At 32.5% G+C, this 23,079-nt stretch overlaps 1 protein-coding gene across 1 annotated transcript; it reads right to left on the minus strand.

Annotated features, from left to right (window-relative positions):
- Nucleotides 1-9,101: 9,101 nt before the first annotated feature.
- LOC105116883 (mitochondrial import receptor subunit TOM9-2-like) lies at nucleotides 9,102-9,743 on the minus strand. Its single transcript, XM_011014385.1, has one exon. The coding sequence runs from the start codon at nucleotides 9,646-9,648 to the stop codon at nucleotides 9,328-9,330; it is 321 nt and encodes a 106-aa protein (XP_011012687.1). The 5' UTR covers nucleotides 9,649-9,743; the 3' UTR covers nucleotides 9,102-9,327.
- Between the last annotated feature and the right edge of the window lie 13,336 nt (nucleotides 9,744-23,079).

Below are 23,079 nucleotides of genomic sequence, written 5' to 3' on the forward strand. Positions count from 1 at the left end.
TCATTGTTGCCGATTTTTGAATCATTCACGGCACAACATCTGGTATCAGAGCATCAGTTGCGATCTAAGGCAGGAGCCAGAAATAGAAGAAAGGCTTGCAGGAATTGAGGTTGATAAACTTAATTATGGCTGCAGATAAAGAAGATTTGCCAAGAGGGTTAAGTTTAGAACAGGCACAGGTTATGGGATTACAACGATCTCATGCTGAGATTCAGGATGAAATGACCAGAATTCGTGAATAGTTGCATACCCTCATGCAAATGATGCAAAGAAATAATTTGCAACCCCAGCAGAGGCAAGCACTTAGGGTGCCACAAAATGATTTTGTAGAAGCTGATGGAGATCCAAATGGGGATGATGAGGGCGACGACAGGGGCAGACCAAGAAGACAGAATAATAATCCTCCTAGTGGTCTCAAACTTAAGATTCCACCATTTCGAGGAAGTAGTTCACCCGAGGAATACTTGGAATGGATTCAGAAGGTTGAAAAGGTGTTCGAATGGTATGAATATTCTGAAGAAAGGAAGTGCAAGGTGGCAGCACTTGAGTTTACAGATTATGCTCTTTTATGGTGGGAAAACTTAAAGATTCAGAGAAGAAGGGATGGAGAAGAGGAGATTAGAACGTGGGCAACTATGAAAAGAGTGATGAAGAAGAGATTTGTTCCTGATTACTATAAACAAGAGCTATACATCAGACTTCAGACTTTGCGACAAGGATCTTTAAGCGTGGAAGAGTATGTGAAAGAGTTTGAGTTGCTACAAATTCGATGTGAATTGATGGAACCCCAAAAACAAACAATAGCTAGATTTCTTGGAGGGTTGAGGAAGGATATAGCTAATGTGGTTGAATTGCAACCGTACATCTTCCTTGAGGATGTTATAAAGCTTGCAAGTCGTGTAGAGAGGCAGCAGAAACGAGGAGGTGTCCGAACTAATGTAACTACATCAAGTACGACAAGGGACAGATCTACACCTACTCGAACATGGAGCACACCTAAACAAGATGAGAAGGTGGAGGTCAGCAAGGGGAATACCAGTTTTGATTCTTTAAAGGGAAAGGAGAAGGTGACAGAACCTCCACATCCAAGGAGGTCACGAGACATCAAGTGCTTCAAGTGCTTAGGACATGGGCACATTGCTTCAGAATGTCCAAATAAAAGGGTAATGATATTGCATGGGGATCATGAAGAGCTGATTAGTGGAGATGAGGCTGAAACTGAAGATGAAGATGAGGCACAAATGGAACAAGAAGAGGATTTCGAACCAGTGAAGGGAGATTTGTTGGTTGTGCAACGGGTTCTAAATGCACAAGTTGATGTTAGTGCTGAGCAATGTGAGAACATCTTTCATACGCGATGTCAAATTCGAGATAAGGTGTGTGGGATGATCATTGATAATGGAAGTTGCACTAATGTTGCGTCAACTACCTTGGTGGAGAAATTAGGTTTAACTACCATTCCACATCCCAGACCGTATAGTTTGCGATGGCTGAATGAGAATGGGGAGATTCGGGTGACAAAGAAAGTTCTTGTGCCCTTTTCCATTAAAACCTATCATGACGAGATTTTGTGTGACGTTGCGCCGATGTCAGCTAGCCATTTGTTATTGGGTCGTCCATGGCAGTTTGATAAGGATGTGACCTACAATGGACGAAAGAACACTTATTCTTTCATGCTGAATGGAAAAAAGGTGAACTTGTTACCATTGAGTTCTCAACAGGTTAGAGAGGATCAGTTACGAAGCCAATAAAAGGAGGTGCAATCACGTAAGGGGCTGTTGTTAGCCAAAAAAGGCGATATCAAACAGGCATTAGCTTCGACGGGGGTTGTTTTCATGATCTGGGCAAAGCAATTGCTACAAGTAGAAGGAGTGGACTTACCAACACAGATTAAGGAATTGCTAGAAGAATTTAAAGATGTGTTTCCAGATGAATTACCTAAAGGGTTACCGCCTATTCGTGGAATTGAGCATCAAATTGATTTGGTGCCGGGAGCTTCACTTCCTAATAGACCAGCATACAGATGTAATCCAGCGGAAGCAAAAGAGATTCAAAGGCAGGTTGGTGAGCTTGTAGAGAAGGGCTATGTTCGAGAATCACTTAGTCCATGTTCCGTACCTACTTTGCTTGTACCAAAGAAAGATGGTACCATGAGGATGTGTATGGACAGTCGTGCTATCAACAAAATAACAGTTAAGTATCGATTTCCTATACCCAGACTTGATGATTTGCTTGATGAGTTGCATGACGCTGCATTGTTTTCTAAAGTCGATTTGATGAGTGGTTATCACCAAATTAGAATGAAAGAGGGAGATGAATGGAAAACAGCATTTAAAACTAAATAGGGGTTATATGAATGGATGGTAATGTCGTTTGGGTTATCTAATGCGCCTAGTACATTTATGAGGCTTATGAATCATGTTTTGAGGAAGTATATTGGGCTGTTTGTTGTAGTATATTTTGATGATATCCTGGTGTATAGCAAGACCTTTGATGATCATGTGAAGCATCTTAGAGTTGTGTTTGAAACTTTGCGAGATTCTAAGTTGTATGGGAAACTCACAAAGTGTTACTTTTGTAAAGAAAGTGTCATCTTTCTTGGATATATTATCTCTACTGAGGGAGTTAAGGTTGATGAGGAGAAAATTGAGGCAATTCGGGACTGGCCAAAACCTGCTAGTATCGCTGATGTGAGGAGTTTTCATGGTTTAGCTTCTTTCTACAGGCGATTTGTGAAAGATTTCAGCTCTATTGTTGCTCCTATGACAGAATGCTTGAAAAAAGGAAACGAGTTTAGATGGAGTGCAGATGCTCAGAAAGCTTTTGAGCTAATTAAAGAAAAGTTGTGTACTGCTCCAGTTTTAGCACTTCCAGACTTTGCTAAAACATTTGAAATAGAGTGTGATGCTTCTGGAGTTGGAATTGGGGCTGTTTTGATGCAAGAAAAGAGGTCGATTGCATTCTTCAGTGAAAAGTTAAATGGAGCACGTTTGAACTACTCTATTTATGACAAGGAGTTCTATGCTTTGATTCGAGCTCTGGAGGTATGGCAGCACTACTTGTTGCCAAAAGAATTCGTTATTCATACTGATCATGAATCCTTAAAGTATCTTAAGGGGCAAAGCAAGCTGAATCGAAGACATGCTAAATGGGTGGAGTTTATGGAGTCATTTCCTTATGTCATAAAGTACAAGAAAGGGCAAGTTAATGTGGTTGTTGATGCTCTTTCTAGGAGGTATGCACTGATCTCTATGTTGAATGCGAGGCTGATGGGTTTTGAACAAGTGAAGGATCAATACGCTAATGATTCCTACTTTGCTAATGTGGTTACCGAATGTGCAAAGGGAGCTTGTGATGGGTTCTTTATGCATGAAGGTTACTTGTTCAAAATGGGCAGAATGTGTATTCCTTCAGGTTCATTACGGGAGTTGCTTGTGCGAGAGGCTCATGGTGGTGGTCTTAGTGGTCATTTTGGGGAGAAGAAGACTTATGAGTTGCTGAAAGAACATTTCTTTTGGCTTAGCATGTTACGGGATGTGCACAAGGTGATTGAGAGATGTGCTATTTGCAAGAAAGCTAAGGGTAAAGAGAATGCATATGGGCTGTATATGTCGTTGCCTATTCCAGAGCAACCGTGGATGGATGTTAGCATGGACTTTGTACTGGGGTTACCGAGGACACAGCGTGGAAAGGATTCAATAATGGTTGTGGTTGATCGATTCTCCAAAATGTCCCATTTCATTCCTTGCAACAAAACTGACGATGTTGTACATGTAGTTGATTTGTTCTTTCAAGAGATTGTTCGTTTGCATGGAGTTCCTAAAAGCATTGTCTCTGATCGTGATACAAAGTTCTTAAGCTACTTTTGGAAGACTCTTTGGAGGAAGCTAGGAACGAAGTTACTTTTCAGTACGGCATGTCATCCATAAACTGATGGACAAACTGAGGTAGTAAACCGAACTTTATCTTCTTTGTTACGAGCTGTTATATATAAGAATTTGAAGAGTTGGGATACTTGTTTGCCTATTGTGGAGTTTGCATATAATCGTAGTGTGCATGGGGCTACAAAATTTTCACCATTTGAGGTCGTGTATGGCTTTAATCCTTGTGTTCCTATTGATCTTGTTCATATTCCAATTGATGAGAGGACATCTATGGATGGAATTAGAAAGGCAGAATTGATGAAGAAACTACATGAGCAGGTTCGATTACATATTGAGGAGAAAACAACAAAGTATGTTAAACAAGCTAACAAGGGGCGGAAAATGGTTAGGTTTGAACCTGGTGATCTTGTTTGGATTCATCTTAGTAAGGGCAGATTTCCAAGCAAACACAAGTCCAAGTTGATGCTAAGAGCTGATGGTCCATTTCGGATTATAGAGAAGGTGAATGATAATACGTATAAGGTAGATCTTCCTGGTGATTACAATGTATCAGCTACTTTTAATGTGAAAGACTTGACCCCATACTTGGATGATGACGACGATTATGATTTGAGGACAAATCATTATCAACCCGGGGCTGATGATGTGCATCATGGGAATGATAATCCATCTCGTAAAGGTAAATCAAATATGCAAGAGGATTCAGATGGTCCAATGACAAGAGCGAGAGCTAAACAACTACAAAGGACCTTGACGAGTCAGATTGGAATGATTGAAGCTGCGTCGGAGTTAAAATTTGGCAATCAGTTTCAAATTGGTTCAAGGGTGCTTATTTGCCTACAATTGGAGCTTAAAGATGGGAAGAGCCCTTAATGGTTCTTTTGATGCTGGACTACTTGAATTTGGGTTGATAATGCAAATAAGTTAAGAAATTGATGATGTTTACGTCAGAATAGTAGATAAATTTGAACCCGAATTTGAAGTCATCCATTGCATGTGAAAACAAGACTAATCTAGGTGGATTTCAAGTTCAGAACGTGTCAATTTTTTGGTCATGTCAAATACCATAAGAAAAAAATGATATAACTAAACCTACCTTCCTTCATCTTCATATCATATTACTAGTTTGTACAGGCTAGGAAGTTAAGGCATATCATTTTGGTATCAGAGCCAAGGTTTTAAAACTGATTTAGGATTTTGTATGTGGATAACTTAGGTTAAAAAAAATATCAATGACTATAGATTAAAACAAATTGTTTTATTTGACTTGGATTTGGATTGAAATGAGTTTTCCCTTGTTGATTGTGATAGATGTTCATATTCTTCATTGAATTTGTGTGAATTGTAGGAAATTAATATACTATAGCTGGAGAAAGAGATGAAGTTTTAAGGGGTATTAGTTTGGATAAGCACAACTTATTGGGTTATAATGATCTTATGACAAGATTCTAGAAGAATTGATATACTTTATAAATAATACAAATGAACAATTTTCAACCGTAACGAATGCAAGCTTATAAGGTGCAATGAAATACTATCATAGAGGCTAAATTGGAGTCAAATGAGGATGATGGGGCTGATGAAAGGGGTAGACTGAGAAGGCAGAATAATCAGCCTCATAGTGGAATTAAACTTAAAGTTCTGTCAATTAGAGGTAGTAGCTAACATGAACAGTGCTTGGAGTGGGATTAGAAGGTTAAAAAGATGTTTGATTGGTATGAGTATACTAATGAATGAATGGTAATGCAATAAAAGCATTGAATGCTTCAAAACCTATTTTCTCATCTTTATAAACATGGAATACATCCAAATGAGATGAGAAAATGGGGTTTAGTGAGGGGAGTACAAGTTCAGACTCTACAAAAGATAAAGAAAAGGTGATTGAACCTCAACATCTTAATAGGTTGCAAGACATTAAATGTTTCAAATGTTTATAGCGTAGGCATATTGCCTCTAAATGTGAGAGTTATGGTGGTGCATAGAAAACATGGGGAGTTGATTAGTAAGGATGAGTTTGAAATTGAAGTTGATGGTGAGATAGAAGAGGATGAGTAAAGAGAAGATTTTGAACTAGCAAAAGGAGATTTGTTAGTAGTGCAGTGGATTTTGAATGCACAAGTTGACATTAATAAAGAACAAAGTGAGAACATCTTTCATATGAGATGTCAAATTCAAGTTAAGGTGTATGGAATGATTATTGACAATAAAAGTTGCATTAATGTTGCGTACACTACATTGGTAGAGAAATATAGTTTAGCTATTGTTCCACATCTTAAATGGTATAGTTTACAGTGGCTTAACGAGTATAGAGAGATTCGAGTGACAAAGCAGGTTTATGTGTTTTTTTCCCCATCAAAACCTATTATGATGAGGTTTTGTGTAATGTGGCTTTGATGTCAGCTAACTATGTTTTATTAAAGCATCCATGGCAATTTAATAAAGAAGTGACCTACAATGGATGAAAAAATACTTACACATTCATGCTGAAGAGGAAAAAGTTAAATTTGTTGCCATTAAATTTTCAGCAAGTTAGAAAGGATCAATTGTGAAGTCAACAAAAGGAGGTGAAATAGAGTAAAAGGCTTATGTTAGCCATAAAAAAAAAAAGACATCGAGCAAGCATCAGCTTCAATCAGGGTTATTTTCATGGTTGAGGTGAAACTATTATTACAAGTAGAGCATGTGAAATTACCAAGACAAATTATAAAGTTGCTTAAGGAGTTTTTGGATGTGTTTCTAGAAAAATTACCTAAAGGTTTACAGCATATTTATAGGATTGAGCATCAAATTGACTTGGTGTCAAGAGCTTCATTTCCTAACAGACTAACATATAAATGTTATCTAAATGAAGCAAGAGAGATTCAATCAGGTTGGTGAGCTCTTAGAGAATGGCTATATGCAAGAGTCACTTAGTCTATATTTCATGTTAACCTTGCTTATGCTAAAGAAAGATGGTTCCATGTGGATATGTGTGTAAAAGGCCATACAATCAACAAAATAATAGTTAAGCATCGATTTTCTATACTTGGACTTAATGATATGCTTGACGAGTTGTAAGGTGCTACATTAATTTCTAGAATTGATTTGATGAGCGGTTATCATCAAATTATGATGAAAAAGAGAAATGAATAGAAAACAACATTTAAAACTAAATACAAGTTGTATGAATATATGGTAATACTATTTGGGCTATTTAATGCACCTAGTATATTTATATGACATATGAATCATGTTTTGATAAAGCATATTCGATTGTCTATTGTTGTATTTTTTTATGTGTAATGATAATCATGTGGAGTATTTTATAGTTGTATTTGAAACTTTGTGTGATGCTAAATTGTATAGGAAACTAAAGAAGTGTCATTTCTATCAAGAAAGTGTTTTGTTTCTTGGTTATATAATTTCTAGTAGTGGGGTTAAGGTTGACAAAGCAAACAATAAAAGCAATTAAATATTGGTTGAAACCTGCTAGTATTATTGATATAAGGAGTTCCAATGGTTTAACTATATTTTATTGATGATTTTTGAAGAACTTCAATTATATTGTTGAACCTTTGACTGAATGTTTGAAAAAAATTAAAAGTGAGTTTTGATGAAGTAAAAATGCACAAAAGTCTTTTAAGTTGATTGAAAAGAAGTTATGCACTACTCTTCTTTTAGCACTTCCAAATTTTGTTAAGATATTTAAGATACAGTATGATGCTTCTAAGGCTAGAATTAGAGTTGTGTTAATGCAAAAAATGAGACCTATTATATACTTTAGTAAAAATACATTCATATTATTGAATTAATAATATATTAATTTAATTAATTATATTTTATTTAAAATTATGATTTATATTTTGAGCAACTTATTAAAGAACTTAAGAGATCGCACACGTAAAAATTACTTGTCAGGAATTAAAATAAGATGATTAATGAAGTATGTATTAATTATAGATAAATTTTAAAATTTAAAGAATAACATGTAATTAATATAAGGAATTGCAATTCTAGACCTAGAAACAATTAAGTAAGAACTTGATTGAATAAATTTATAAAATTAGCTTAAAATAATGTATGTAATAATATTTAAGGGACAAATTGTTATTTTATTATTTCTATGGTTTCTTAGGTTTTTCTATAAATAGAAAGTTATGATACTTATTTTTTTATAAATATAAAACAGTATAAAAACACCTAAAATATAACAGAAAAGAATTAACACTCAAAGATACAGCAATTCATTTCTTGAAAGAAAAGCTTGAAGTAAATATTTAAAGTCAAAATAAATATATAATCTTTAAATATAAATCCTAAACAACTTTAAATTTATTTAACAAAACCTTTAAAAATTTTAAAATATTTTAAATTTTTAAATTTATCATTTTCACTGTATATATTTATCTTAGGAAACCAACAATTGTATCGTCACATTACAGTCCCCAAGCTGGTGAGAGTCAAATCACAGCATCATTTTAATATGAAAAAGAAATTATCCAGTTTGTTTACTTAATGAATATTTAAAAACATTATTATAATTATTTTTTAAAGTGTTTTTTATTTAAAAAAATATATCAATAATATATTTTTATTTTTAAAAAATTATTTTTAAAATTAGTATATTAAAATAATTTAAAAAATTTAAAAACATATTAATTTAAAATAAAAAAATTAATTTTTTTAAAAAACACTCTTTAAAGGACAGTGCCAAATACACCATGATTCATATTGGTGAATCAGAGTAGCCATACTAGAACTCTACAAACAACGCAGCTGCATGTTAACGCTGTACTAGCATCAAAACAGTTTTAAGGCTGAACGTCCCAAAACTGCACACCAAGAGCCTAACTCAGCATTTAAAAAAACACCAATGGCTGTTTAGCACCACCAGGAACCAAAAAGTATCCCCATCCCCTGAAACCCTATCCAGAGAAAGTAACAACAATCCACCTGGTTAGCCTGGGCTCGCACTTCCCTGTGTCCACGATTCTCAAATCTCAAATTCTTATAGACAAGCCTCGGGAGGATTAAAATCATCAAGAATGCGATAACCACAGACAGATAGCTTTACTAAACCATGAACGAAAGCTGCCTCAATGAATTCTACCAAAAACCTAAGACTAGCTTATCCTCGTCATTCATCGTAACCCGCTAGGTTTTGCTTTCTGACTTGATTATTAACTAGATTATGTGACCAATGATGATAAACCTAGGAATCAAATCAAACAACAAAAGTCCCAAATAAAAATTCATTCAAATATCACAGAAAACCCAAACTTTCACGGAAATTAAGCCTAATTAATCACCAAGACCCGCTTTATCGTTGCATTCAAAACCCAGACATTCAGTTTAAAGAGAGAGAATCAACATACATCAATTACTAAAGCTGTAAATCCAAATTCCTAAACAGAGACTAAAAATGACACACAGCATACAATAACAATCTCTAACCGGATCGGATCTACTTGGGTGGAGCAGGGCCAACGGGCGGGGCACCAAGAAGGCTTTGCTGCTGGAGTTCGAGCTCATTGAGTTGCTGCTCACGGTCCATCTCGATAATCAAAGGAACGGCCAGGATTAAGAAAGTGGTCCCCGCAATCCAGGCGGCCTTGCCTGTGCTTTTAAGGAGCTTTTTGGCGACAAAAACGGCGTCGGAGGCTGCTTGCTTTCCTTTAGATACGATTTGAGTATTGTTGATTTTAGCCAGGATGTTTGGTTCCTGCTTTGAAGATCCTCGCCGGTCCGGGAGTGAGAGTCCGCCTCTTCGTGACTGCGAAGCCATGGTCGATGACAGGTAAGCAGCACCAGTAGTACCAGCAGCGGCAGCAGGGTTTCGCGTTGATTAAGGGTTTTATGTGTTCCAGGCTCAGCTTTTGCTACTGCCTTGTCCTGCCAATTTACCCTAATATCCTTGGAATTAATGAAATAACAAGGGAATCTGGAGGATTATCCAGAAAATGACAATAAGGCTAAAATCTCGATTTGACGGCACCTCTACATGTAATTACTATTCGAAAACTAATTGCAAACCATATTTTTTAAAAAATATATTTTATATATTTTATATCATTTTAATGTAATAATATAAAAAATAATTTTAAAAAAATAAAAAATATTATTAACATGTATTTTAATATGAAAAATTATTTAAAAGCAACCATAACAACACTACTAAATAGATTTTTACTAATTCTAAACTAGTCCAAAAAAACTAACTTATTATTTACCTAAATATGATGTGACTAATTATTTAAAAAATACAAAATAATATTTAAGTTATATAAAAAAATATTTTATAATGTAATTGAATTTGCTTAGGTGAATCAATTCTACATTATTTTAACATAACTTATTACATACTTTTGCTTTTAATTTAAACAATATAAATAAGAGTTATTTTAATGTAATTTAATATCTTAATAGTTTTAAAGATAACTTGAAGTATCAATAAAAAAATTATTTAATTTAAAAAAAATCTTTAAGATGATATTTTAAAAAAATTAAGACAATGATATATTAGGCTGATCTAGGTTTCGTGACTTAACTCATTAAACTCATTATTGGAATTATGGACTCCATTGAATTTAAAAACTTTATTTTTTAAAATTATTTTTTATTTAATTATACGATAACAAAAATAGACACATTCAAAACTAAGTACGAGGACATTTGTTTGAGATTGTAATAACTTTATAAAAAAAATCAAAAGAAATTATGAAAATCAATTTAAAATAAAAAAATATTAAAGGAGAAAATTAAAAAAAAAACAATAAAATCTAATGTTAAATGATAAAATTATATATAAAAAATTCAAAGGAAAAAAGAAAGACGCCAAGCTATCAAGCTTAAGTGGTGCCTTTACCTTTAAAAAATAAGAAAATTATCTTGATCATTCTAAAGTTAGGTCATTTCTTACTTTGTGATACGACCAAAAGATTGATACCTTCTCCCAAATACAGGAATGTTGAAGTAATAAATAACTCAGCAATACTGGAATCGAACCACAGAAAAGTTAATTGTACAAATTATAGATAACAATAATACAACAATAACAATCACAATATCAAGAATAGTAATAGTAATAGTAATAAAAAAAACCCAATAAAATCTAATGTTAAATGATGAAATTATATATAAAAAATTCAAAGGAAAAAGAAAGACGTCAAGTTATCAAGTTTAAGTGGTGCCTTTACCTTTAAAAAATAAGAAAATTATCTTGATCATCCTATAGTTAGGTCATTTCTTACTTTGTGACACGACCAAAAGATTGATGTCTTCTCTCAAATGTAGAAGTATTGAAGTAATAAATAACCCAACAAGACTGGGATTGAACCATAGGGAGGTTAATTGTATAAATTATAGATAACAATAACAATAACAAGAATAGTGATAGTGATAATAATAGTAATAGTAATATTAATACTACTAATAGTAATAATAGTAGTGTTAGTAGTAGTATAAGAAGAAGAAGAAGAAGTTGATAAGAAATTTAAGATGGAAGATCAATGTAAGAATTAAACAATGATAACAACAAATGTCAAGGTTAAAGAATCCACTAATGGTATATCAAACAAGTATAGTATAAACTCTTGTTAGTCAATTGGAAACCACATACAAAGGAGGTTCCAATCAGATTATAAATTGTTAACATAATTACATTAGTTATTTTATTCGATTAATGCTAATACTTGTAAATGTTGTCAAGTATTTATTGTACCAAGTGTTATGCAACATAAATCTAGATTAGTCATTTAACAAGCAAAGTATTAAAGAGTGAATAAGACAACAAATACAAAATATGTTAATATCAAATATTAAAGTCCATATTGAGTTTACAATATGCTTATTCTTACACTATTAGTGTAACCTTTTCACCTTGACATAATAAACTTAGTTAAACATAATGAAAAAGAAAAACATAAATAAACAAGATAAGAACATAAATAAGATAAAAGTTAACTAAATAAAAGAAAGGAAATAAAAAGCATAAACAAGATATTAATGAAAATAAAACTTAAGCATTACAAAAATACAAAGAGAGAAAGCAAAAACATGATCTTGATCTGGAAACCAAGATGCCTAAATACATGGCAAATACCTTATTTTATAGGCCAAAATTGAAAATTATTGATTTGATGACTAATTGATGAGTGGGTGACCAACTTTTGACTTGGTGACAATCCTTATCTTTTCTTGTCTACCCAAAACATCATTGATAATGTCAGAATTGGAACCATTTGAAACATGAAAGTTGTAGGAAATTGTCTCAACTTTCCAAAAAAAATAGAGGTCATTACTCCAAATATAGGTCAAATACTGAACAGTGTTCGGGTTGCAAGACAGATTCGGACTTCTTTGTTATTGCTATAATTTAGACTTGAAAATGACCTTTTAAAATATTGGGCTCCCATGAAAGTTGTATGCCTATATCTTACCTTTCCATCCATATAAGTAGACCTAAATCCGAGATCTACAGCTCCATATATGACCCAATTACCCAACAGTGTCCTGGTTTGGATTGTACCAACATCTATTTTCTAAGTTTGGCCATCTCTTTGTCCTTTCAATTTCAGTTCTTAAACTTGTCAATTAATCTTTTCATTTATGTGATATGCCTGTATTTAAAATGAACATTTACCACAAATTAAAGGTATCTTATATTATTAGATATGTTATTATAAAACATGTTTTAGTGAAGGAGTTATTAATACTTCAAGTGCAAAATGATGATATAAAACCTTGATAAAAATACACTTTTAAGTACTAATCATACCCCTTAACCAGCTTATTACTAATCCCTAGTAATCAAAGCATTAAAATAGAAAAGTAATTTGCAAATTCCATATAGCAAGGTATTTATTATTCATCTTCCATTAATCTATCCGGATAAACGAACTCTTATTAAATTTATATATCTGCTCAATACCTCTTAAACAAGATATTAATAAACAATTCTTTTATGCTCAATATATCAACATATAGTTATGGGGCTTTACTTGGAAGAAAACAAATTTTTTGTTCTAATGTTTAAGGTTAACTTCTTTCGGTTAGGATGTTTTTCTTCTTCTTCTTTTAAAAAAATATATATACATATAACTTAAAACACAATGCATCTTTAACCCATGTAAGGAACTTTCATTTAATAACTCTCATATCAGTTGGTCTTAGAGCATTAGGTATTGAGACACCCCTACGAGCTTAGTAACTCGGATTGCAAATACTAATTGATTGATACTTAAAAGTGTATTTTTATCAAGGTTTTATATCATCATTTTCACTTGAAGTATCAATAACTCCTTAACTAAAGCATGCTTTATAATAATATATCCAATAATATAAGATACCTTTAATTTATGGTAAATGTTCATTTTAAATGCATACCTATCACATAAATGAAAGGATTGATTGATGAATTTAAGAATTGAAATTGAAAGGACAAAGAGATGGTCAAACTTAGAAAAGAGATGTCGGTGCAATCCAAATCGGAACACTATTCGGTAATTGGGTCATATCTGGAGCTGAAGATCTCAGATTTGGTCTACTTTATATGGATCAAAAGGTACGACATAGGCCTATAACTTTCATATGGAGCTCAAGATCTAAAAAGGCCATTTTCAAGTCCAAATTGTAGCAACAACAAAGAAGCCCGAATCTGTCTTCCAGCCCGAGCACTGTTTGGTATTTTGGCCATATCTGGAGTTCTAGAAGTTCAAATGAGTGCATGTTTTACACAAGAAAGCCAAATGAGCTGAATGTTTTACACAAGAAATCTGAGACAATTGTCTACAACTTTCATGTTTACAACTGGCTCCAATTTTGACGTTATCAATGATGTTTTGGGCAGACAAGAGAAGATAAGGATTGTCACCAAGTCAAAAGTTGGCCACCCACTTATCAATTAGTCATCAAATCAATAGTTCCCAATTTTGGCCTATAAAAGGAGGCATTTGCCATGTATTTAGGCATCTTGGTTTCCAGATCAAGATCATGCTCTTGCTTTCTCTCTTTCTAATTTTTGTAATGTTAATGCTTTGCTTTTATTAATATCAAGTTTATGTCTTTCATTTCCTTTGCTTTACTTAGTTAACACTTATCGTATTTATGTTCTTATTTTATTTATTTATTTTTCTTTCTTTCATTATGTTTAGCTAAGTTTATTATGTCAAGGTGAAAAGGTTACACTAATGGTGTAAGAATAAGTATAGTGTAAACTTAATATGGACTTTAATATTTGATACTAACATGTTTTGTATTTGTTATCTTGTTCACTCTTTAATATTTTACTTGTTAAATGACTAATCTTGATTTATGTTGTATAACACTTGGTACAACAAATGTTTGGCACTTTTATAGTTCATACTGTATGGTATAACCAACAACTGAGCTATGAAAGGAACTTGATTTGTTGTTAATGATTGTGCATCAAAAGTGTCATTAAGTCTCTTATTTTACATATGTATTTATTGTTTTTATTTGGTTGTTTTTATAATAATTGATGTGTTTTTTTAGTAATGAAGTTTGTTTTAATGTTTCGATAGGTTTTTGGAGCTTAAATGAATTAATTCAAAAAATTCAACGTCGGAATTCAGAACTAAATATTATAACTTTACCATCAAACTAATAATTACTACTTTACCACCGAACTAATATTATAATCTTATCACATATTTAAAAAAAAACTTTTACAATTGAAATTTCAATGAAAAAATCATTATCATCAAGCTTTCTCATTTTAATAATCATCACTATCATTAATATCATCAACAAAAACAACATCCATCCTTTCCTCAAACCCTCCTTTTTTATAGACATTCAAAAACACCATATCATTTGCATTATCATTTATGGCAACTAGAGCAAAGAATGAAATATAATTTATAATTATATTCTTTTTTTAAATTACATATTAGATTACATGAATTTAAACTTATAGAAAAGTAAAGTTTTCTAAACTACTAAGATCTGTCAAGTGATGTCGACTTTAAAATTAATTTTATATTAAAATAAATTAACCTCCTTTTTTTTCATAACAGATATAAAGGAAAGCATAATAATTACTAAATTTAATTAAACTACTATATTTTATCATAATTAAGTTATCGAATAACTTAATTAAATCATTAAAGAACAAGAAGAATTTTTATGGCTACACTTTAATTGACAACCCAAATCTTGGTACCAACACTCATAGCCCGAAATAGCACACTAGTTCCATCACATAAGGCAAATTGACCCATTCTCACAAATCCTATCAAATAGCAAATAGGGGCAAATTGGTCAGCATAATTTAGTCCTATCAAACATGGCAAACTGGTCAACACATAAACTGGATAATTGTATAATTAGACAGTAAAAAAAATTTATCTAGAAATTCTTAACAGAATATAAAAAAAGTGAGGTGTCGAGCACCTCTCTAAAGTTTGAGGATGATAGGCAAGATTCTATCTCGACACTCCCTCGACTGCCTCTCCTGTAACAACAAGGACCCATTAATTTATCATGTAATTGATTTCTCAAACATCTATCATTTTGTTAATTAAGCTACCTCAATTAGTTTTTTTAATTAAAAAAATACATGTTTTCTTTAAATTTCATTAACCATCTTATCACCCCAAGTCAATAATCAATTTGTCATGATTCTTACACACCATATTATGAAATTAAAATTCACTATACAATTCTACTATTTCTTTATTCTTTGGCCGAATATACCATCCAGGTGGGAATTTTTGTTGAAAATTTAGATAACTAATGTATGCATTACTCATTAAATTACTCAACAATAATATCGTATTGGTATTCATCATCAATCTCCATCAATAAATTTTCTTTCAAACTCTTTTTTTTATATCAATCCACTACCCCAGTATTAATTGCTGATAATAATATATAAAGATCAAGATTTCTTAACAATAATTCACTTCCCCTAAAAATATTGGTATGGTCGAACCTCCCTCATTTCAAAGGGTGAATTTCTCTTTCTTTTTTCTTTTTATAGCTGGTGTATGAATTCCCTTTTAAGGTACTTAACAACATTGCCACACAAAGAATTGATGTCATTTTTTTAACAATAATTTCTCCCTCCTAAAACTCCTAAAATGTAGAACCCCTTTTAAAGAGAGAGACAAATTTTTCTTTCACTTTTCTTAAATTGAAATATTACCTAATATTTTTTATTTTTATTTTTATTCATTTAAACACTAATCCATCATCAATTCACTCAGTAAGATTTTTCCAATACTTGGATTAATACTTACATCATACTAAAACATTTCAAAATGTCAAAACATGCAAAACTATATAATCAATGTTTATGGAGAAGCTTATCACCTTGAGCAACAAAGGGAAATGGAAGGTTTGAATATCAAAACTTTCCCTAACATGCTTATATTCCTCTCCTCTTTCTCCTTATTTTGTCGTGACACCTCCTAGATAAGGGTCTCTTTGCTTTTATTTTCTTTAATTTCTTACCTTAATACCCTTGTATCTTGCTCTAATTCTTTAAAATTACCCTTGAATAAAGAGCTTTGGTGGATTTGTTTTGGGCAATTTTTCTTCCCTCTTTTGCCCAATGCTTAACTGGCTATTTTAAAAGAAATAAAGACATTATTTATGTTTTTATGGTGTGGATATTTGTTCTCATTTTACTTTTATTATTTATGTATTTAACCCCATCTTTCTTTACTTCTATTTATTTAGTTTTAGTTGTCTAATTATTTGCATTCATTTCAATTTTACCCTCCTTGTATTATTTTATTTTAACCATTCTAATTTCAACTTGGTCATTTCTTGCTTTTTCAAAATTTTATCATATCTCTCGTCATATAATTTTTACCCAATTTATTTTTATCACAACCATGACTATTGTGATAATTAATTTTTTTTTCAGTTTTACAACTATAACCAGTATTTTAACTAGTAGAGTGATTGTAAGTGAATTTAGCTTGTGGTAATACAACATCTCAATCTTTAAAATTCTTTTTTCACCAAACTTTTCAAAAAACTTCCCAAACTTTGATTGATGAATTTAGTTTTCCCTTTAGTTTATAGATGATGAGTAGTGCTAAATTAAAAATAGTACCAAATTTCCTTTAAATGTACGCTAAAAAGGACTTATAAACTTGAAATCTCAATTTAAAGTTATTGTTTTTGGAATGTCATAAAGTTTAATAATCTTCTTAAAGTATAAATCAACAATATTAGTAGCATCAAATGTTTTGCTAGATGGAACAAAGTGTGTCATTTTAGAGAAACGTTCAACCACCACCATACCCGAACCCGAATATTTGTTCCTTGAACTTTTAGGCAAGCTTAGCATAAAATTTATGCTGACATCTTTCCAGGGAGCTTTAGTGACTGGAAGCAAGGAGTATAAACACAAATTCTAACTATGCAATTTAGCAATATGGTATGTCCTACAACGTTGTATAAACCTTGTAACATCTCTTTCCATCTTTGGCAAAAAAAATTTGTCTTGGATAATAACTAGTGTTTTATCTCTCCTAAAGTGTTCACTAAGTCCGCTATTATGTGCTTTAAAGATAATGACTTACCTCAAAGAATCTTGAGGAAGACAGAAACATTTTTCTTTTAAAAGATAACCTTCCATCATAACAAAATGCTTGGAAACACCACTTTAGCATTTAATCCATATCTTGTCGAAATCACTGTTATACTTGTAAAGATCTTTTAACACTTCAAAACATGTCACTTCCATTTGCATATTAATCAATAACAAATGTCTTCGACTTAAAGTATCAGCAATAACATTATAAACTCCAAATTTATGCTTTATAGAGAAATTGAAAGTTTGTATAAATTGAACCCAAATTGCATGTCTTTGATTAAGTTTTTATTGGCTATTAAGAAATTTCAAAACCTCATGATAAAAAAAAATAGCACAAATGGTTTTAGAGGTAGATATTGACACCAATGGTTCAAAACACAAACAATGGCATAAAACTTCTTGTCATAAACTGAATATTTCCTTTACGATCACTGAGCTTTTTACTATAAAAAGCAATATGTTTGATCTCTTGGCAAAGAACATCACTAATGACAACATTAAATGCATCACATCACATTTAACTTCAAAAACTTTTTGAAAATCAGGTAGACAAAGAATAAGCGCATTGGTCTCCTTTTATTTCATAACTTCAAAACTCTTCTCTAACTCATTAGTCTATTTGAAACTCCTTTCTTTCAAGCATTCAATGATTGGAACAATAATAGTGCTAAAAGTTTTTATGAAATGCCAATAAAAAAGATATTAAGCCATAAAAACTATGAATATCATGAAGAGTTTGAGAACACGACTAACTAAGAATTGCTTTAATCTTTCTAGGATCCATCTTCATGCATTCGGTAAAAAACAAAAAACCCAAAAAACAAGGTTATTAGTGAAGAATTCACACTTTTTCAAATTAGTGTAGAACTTTTAACTCCTCAAAGTCTGAAATATTGCTTGCAGGTGACTAAGATGCTTCTCTTTATCCTTATTATATGTAAGAATATCATTAAAGTAAACAATAATAAATCTACCAATAAAAGATTTAAACATATCATTTGCCATCCACATTAAAGCAATAGGTGAATTATAAAGACTAGATAGCATAACCATCCATTCAAAAAGTCCATCCCTTATTTTGAAGGTTGTTTCCTATTCATCACCAACTCTCATTTGGTTATGATGGTAGTCATTTCTAAGATCAATCTTTGAAAAGATAGTAGCACCATAAAGCTGATATAGTAAGTCTTCTAGCCGAGAAATAAAAAATTGATAGTCAATAGTGATTTGATTTACTATTTAAGTATCAATACATATTCTCCACAAGTCACCCTTCTTTGGAACAATAACAGATGGCACAACACATGGACTTTTACTTTTCTTTACCAAGTTCTTCAAAATCAACTTATTGACTTGCCTTTATAGATCAAAAATAGCAAGACAAGCTTGCGAAACAAGCTGGGAACCAGCAGTACAATACATACATCAAAAAAAGGAACAGGCTCCCTTGAACAAATAAAAAACCAACCTAACAGCAAGACAAGCATGCAGAACAGGCTGAAAACTAGTATTACATAACATACATCAGCAAAGGGAACAAGCTCCCTGAATAATCTAACAGCAAGACTACATCAGTAAAGGGAACAGGTTCCCTAAAACAGTAGAATAGTACATACATCAGACCAACATAGCAAAATACAGCTATTTAGAACCCAAAAAGCCAACCACAACAGAGATGAGGAGAACTATCCAACCCAGCAGATGGGCAACAAGCCAACTTGATCCATTTCAACCAGCAGATAAACAACAAGCCTCCCCAGAAACACATCACAAGAAACTTAAAGCACCTCCGCACCTCAAAATCTACAAGCCAAAACTGCAGCTGATAGCCAGCCAGCAACTAACAACTGTTGACTAGCAGGCCATAACAAGTAAAATATCAAGCAAAATATCCGACAGAAAAAACTACAAACCAGCAAGGAGAAACCCAAGCAACTGCACTACAAGAAAGTAGAAGAGCAGCTAGGAAAAACCCAACAGCAGACCAAGAGGCCAACAGTCTAACAAGCTGGAAAAAAACAGAATAGCGACAGGCAGGAAAACTGCAACACACAAGAGACAAGCTAACAAAGGCAGCAATATAAAGATAAAGCCAATAAAAGTAAAGCATGCAAAGACCCAAACAGGGATAAGGAACAGGTTCCTTAGTCAAAACCAGGGAAATATCATAAAGAGGATGAGGAAGCAAAGGCTGAGTTGCCTATAGTCTCAATTGAAGAGGAGCTGTTGGAAGGATGACACTTCTAGGAGGCCTTCCCTGAGCGGCCAAAAGTGGCTGCAGCTTTTCTCCTTGTCAAATATTGCCTCATAGGAGGCAGGTCAGCAGTGGTGTCATCTTCAGGCACAACCGAAAGAGCACCAGGAGGATGATCATCAATAGGACCAGAAGGTGTAGCTAATTTGGCCTGCTTGCGATTAGTAAGACCTGTGTGCTCTTCCCTAGCCACAGCGACCTCTGCAGACATTGGATCAACCTTTGACTCACCTTAAGGCTCCTCCCAAAGAGGTTGTTTCTCAACAGCTTTAATGTTTGCTAAAGGATCAGAGCACCCAGAAGGAGTAGGAGTTGGCTGAGCATACTTTTTGTGTTTGTGGTTGGAATTGTTGGCACAGGAAGAGGTGTTGTGCCCCAAGGTTCTGCATTATTTGCAAAAGTATGGTAACGATTCATATATCACTTTCTGGGTCATGGTTGCACCATTGGGCAGAGAGATGTTAATCATTGCAGGCAAATCAGCTAACAAATCAGCTAACAAATCAGTCTCAACTAGCACTCTGGCATAGGATAACCGAGTCATAGAAGACGTTAGAGTATCCAAATGAAGTGGTTTCCCTATCACGCTTGCTAGTTTAGAGAGGCAAAGTGGGGACCAGCACTGAAGAGGTAGATTAGGAAATCTAATCTATATTGGCATCCAAATCATACTGCCTTTATAACTCTATATATTTGATAAGACGTGTTCGATAGGATGCTTTGTTTGGAAGCAAAACACCTCGAATGAAATTAATGCAATGTTTAATATCTCTCATCAAAGGAAATCTATGTGGTATATCTTCAAGAATCACATCAAATAACTCATCAAGCAAATGTTGAGCTTGATGGGGTAAATAATTTTTTTAAGGATTTTTCTAAAAAACAACAATAGCATAAGCCAATTCAACATTATTAACAAGTTTTCCATCTTAAAACAAGTAACCATGAGTGTTTTCACCCTTTTAGAAGATCTGAAAATAAGTCCATATTTAAAAGGACTTAATATAATCTTCACAACATCTTTTATAAAAAGAATAGGTATTCTTAAAGCCATCATGTTGAACTTTTCTACATATTGTCATCGATGACCAAACAATAAATGACAGGCATTCATATATATTACATCATACTAAACCTAATTAGAATACTTTTTTCTTAATAAAAAATGATACAAGACATATATTCATTATTTTTTGTTCATGTTTATTTTCTAGCCATCTCAATTTATAAGGTTAAAGGTGTTCTTTTATTTTAAGCTACAACTTGTTTACCATATCAATAGATACAATATTAGCTCAAGCACAACTATCAATAATCACATCACAAACTTTTTAATTTGCACTACAACAGGTGTAAAAAATGTCGCAACAAACTCAATCTTCACTCTCATCATGAACAACACTCAAACTTCTTGAAATGATAAGTAACTCACCTTGATCAATATAAGACACTCCATCTTCTTGATTTGATTCATTTAGTAAGTTATCTTCGCTAGCTATCTCTTCCTTTATAATAACAATAATTTTGTGATTCGAACAATTAGAAGCAATATATCCATGTCATTAACACTTAAAACAGTTCTTTGAATTAGGACTTGAGGAACCAACTACTTTAGGACCAACCCCAACACTTCCCTTCTTCATAACCTTAAAAATAAAAGACTTTGTTATTCTTTAAGAATGAATTACCCCCTAATAGAAGAGCTCTTCTTAGATTTTGATTTCCAGCTAGTCCTTTTAACCTCTTTCTATTGCTTCACCACATTTAGGTTGAGTTTTCTAACATCATTGAATGTCTAATAAGGCTACAATAGAACCATATTAGAAACTCTTTTTTTAATCCACCAAAATATTGGGTTATTATTTGCTCCTCAGGTTCAACAATATTGCATTTAAGTATGAGCAATTCAAATTTCATTATATACCCTTTTACGACTAGTCTATATTGGTAACAGTAACTTGTCGATAATGTTCATATAAGGATCGCCTATTAATATCCATTTTCATCGTCTCCCAAGACTTGATCTTACTTCTGCCCTCATGAGCCTTTTGCTTCTTAAGATTGTCCCAACTTAAAGAAGCATATTTTATGGGCTTAAAAGCCTTTAACTTTTCTCCTTTTTTTTTTAATCATTAGGATACCTTTTAAAATAAAAAAAAATCCTCTCAATAGTTTGAAGTCAATTAATGAAATCTTTAAATTGCATTTTCCTTTCAATTTTAGGAATATCAACTCCCATATCAAAATTTAGATAAGGGTTTATATTCCTTTTTTTTTTATGTTAAGAAAAAGAATTGTCACTATCATTATGGCATGGTTTATGATGGAAAGGATTAACATCTTTTTCATTATTGATAGAGGAACCAATTTCAATGTTATTCTTATCATCATCATCATCGTCTCAATTCTCACATCGTTTAAGAAACTCTTAGAGTTGCTAGATTTTCTTTCTCATTTCATCATTTTAACAGCACGAATGTCCCTCTTGACTTCTAGCACATGACACTCACAAAGAGCCATGGTTGTAAATCCAAAGCTTTGATACCAACTTACTACCATGAAGGTATGGAAATCATAAAGTTGCAGGTTTCTCATACAAATAATGATTTTCACTCACCACTTTAAGATATAAATCCAACAAGGATACAGAAACGAATAATAAACTCACCTCTTTAAAGATACAAAGTTAAGGAATAAGTCTACCACTCACAAAGGAGATTTATAACTTCATATTTTTTCAAAAGGCCAAGTTAAAAGATTCTTAATTTACATTTTACCAAAAGATCTCAATATATAGTTTGATTCAACTTTATATACTTCGATCAACCCTCCAAGTTTAGAAAAACATCAAGATAACATAATTAAGACCCAAATAAATTATTTTGATATAAAACAAGATAAATAATAATTATCACATGTTTGTGATTCATTAGAAACACAAACCGATACTTAAAAAGCTTTAATATTAAAAAAAAATATAATTTTTTTATAAAAAAACTACATTATATGCATAGTTGAACAATTTTAAAAAATCACATTCTAAACTTAAAAGGAATATAAGATAAGATTATTTTTTCAAGCAACAAAAAAAATATAAAGAAAAGGGGTTCAAAGCTAGCTAGTGGATTGTATTATAAACCTAAATTCAAGGGGTTCAAAGCTAGCCAGTGGATTGTATTATAAACCCAAATTCAAACGATCCAACATCAAAAGAAATATTATGGAACACAGGTGTTTTGGGGAGGGTCCCGGGGGGCGGGGAGGGGGGGGTGTTCCCTCGCAGCAACGGAAACATAATTCAAAAAAAACTTTAATTTTCATTTCCTCTGGCACCCCTTTGCTTCTATTTCACTTTTCACAAGCTTATCTAAGCATTAATGTTGTCTAGCCAT

The sequence above is a fragment of the Populus euphratica genome, unplaced genomic scaffold, assembly GCF_000495115.2.
Source record: "Populus euphratica unplaced genomic scaffold, PopEup_1.0 scaffold1086.1, whole genome shotgun sequence".
Taxonomy (NCBI): domain Eukaryota; kingdom Viridiplantae; phylum Streptophyta; class Magnoliopsida; order Malpighiales; family Salicaceae; genus Populus; species Populus euphratica.

Excerpts from the sequence above, each read along its gene's own strand:
- LOC105116883 (XM_011014385.1), bottom strand. The coding sequence starts at position 9,648 with ATGGCTTCGCAGTCACGAAGAGGCGGACTCTCACTCCCGGACCGGCGA.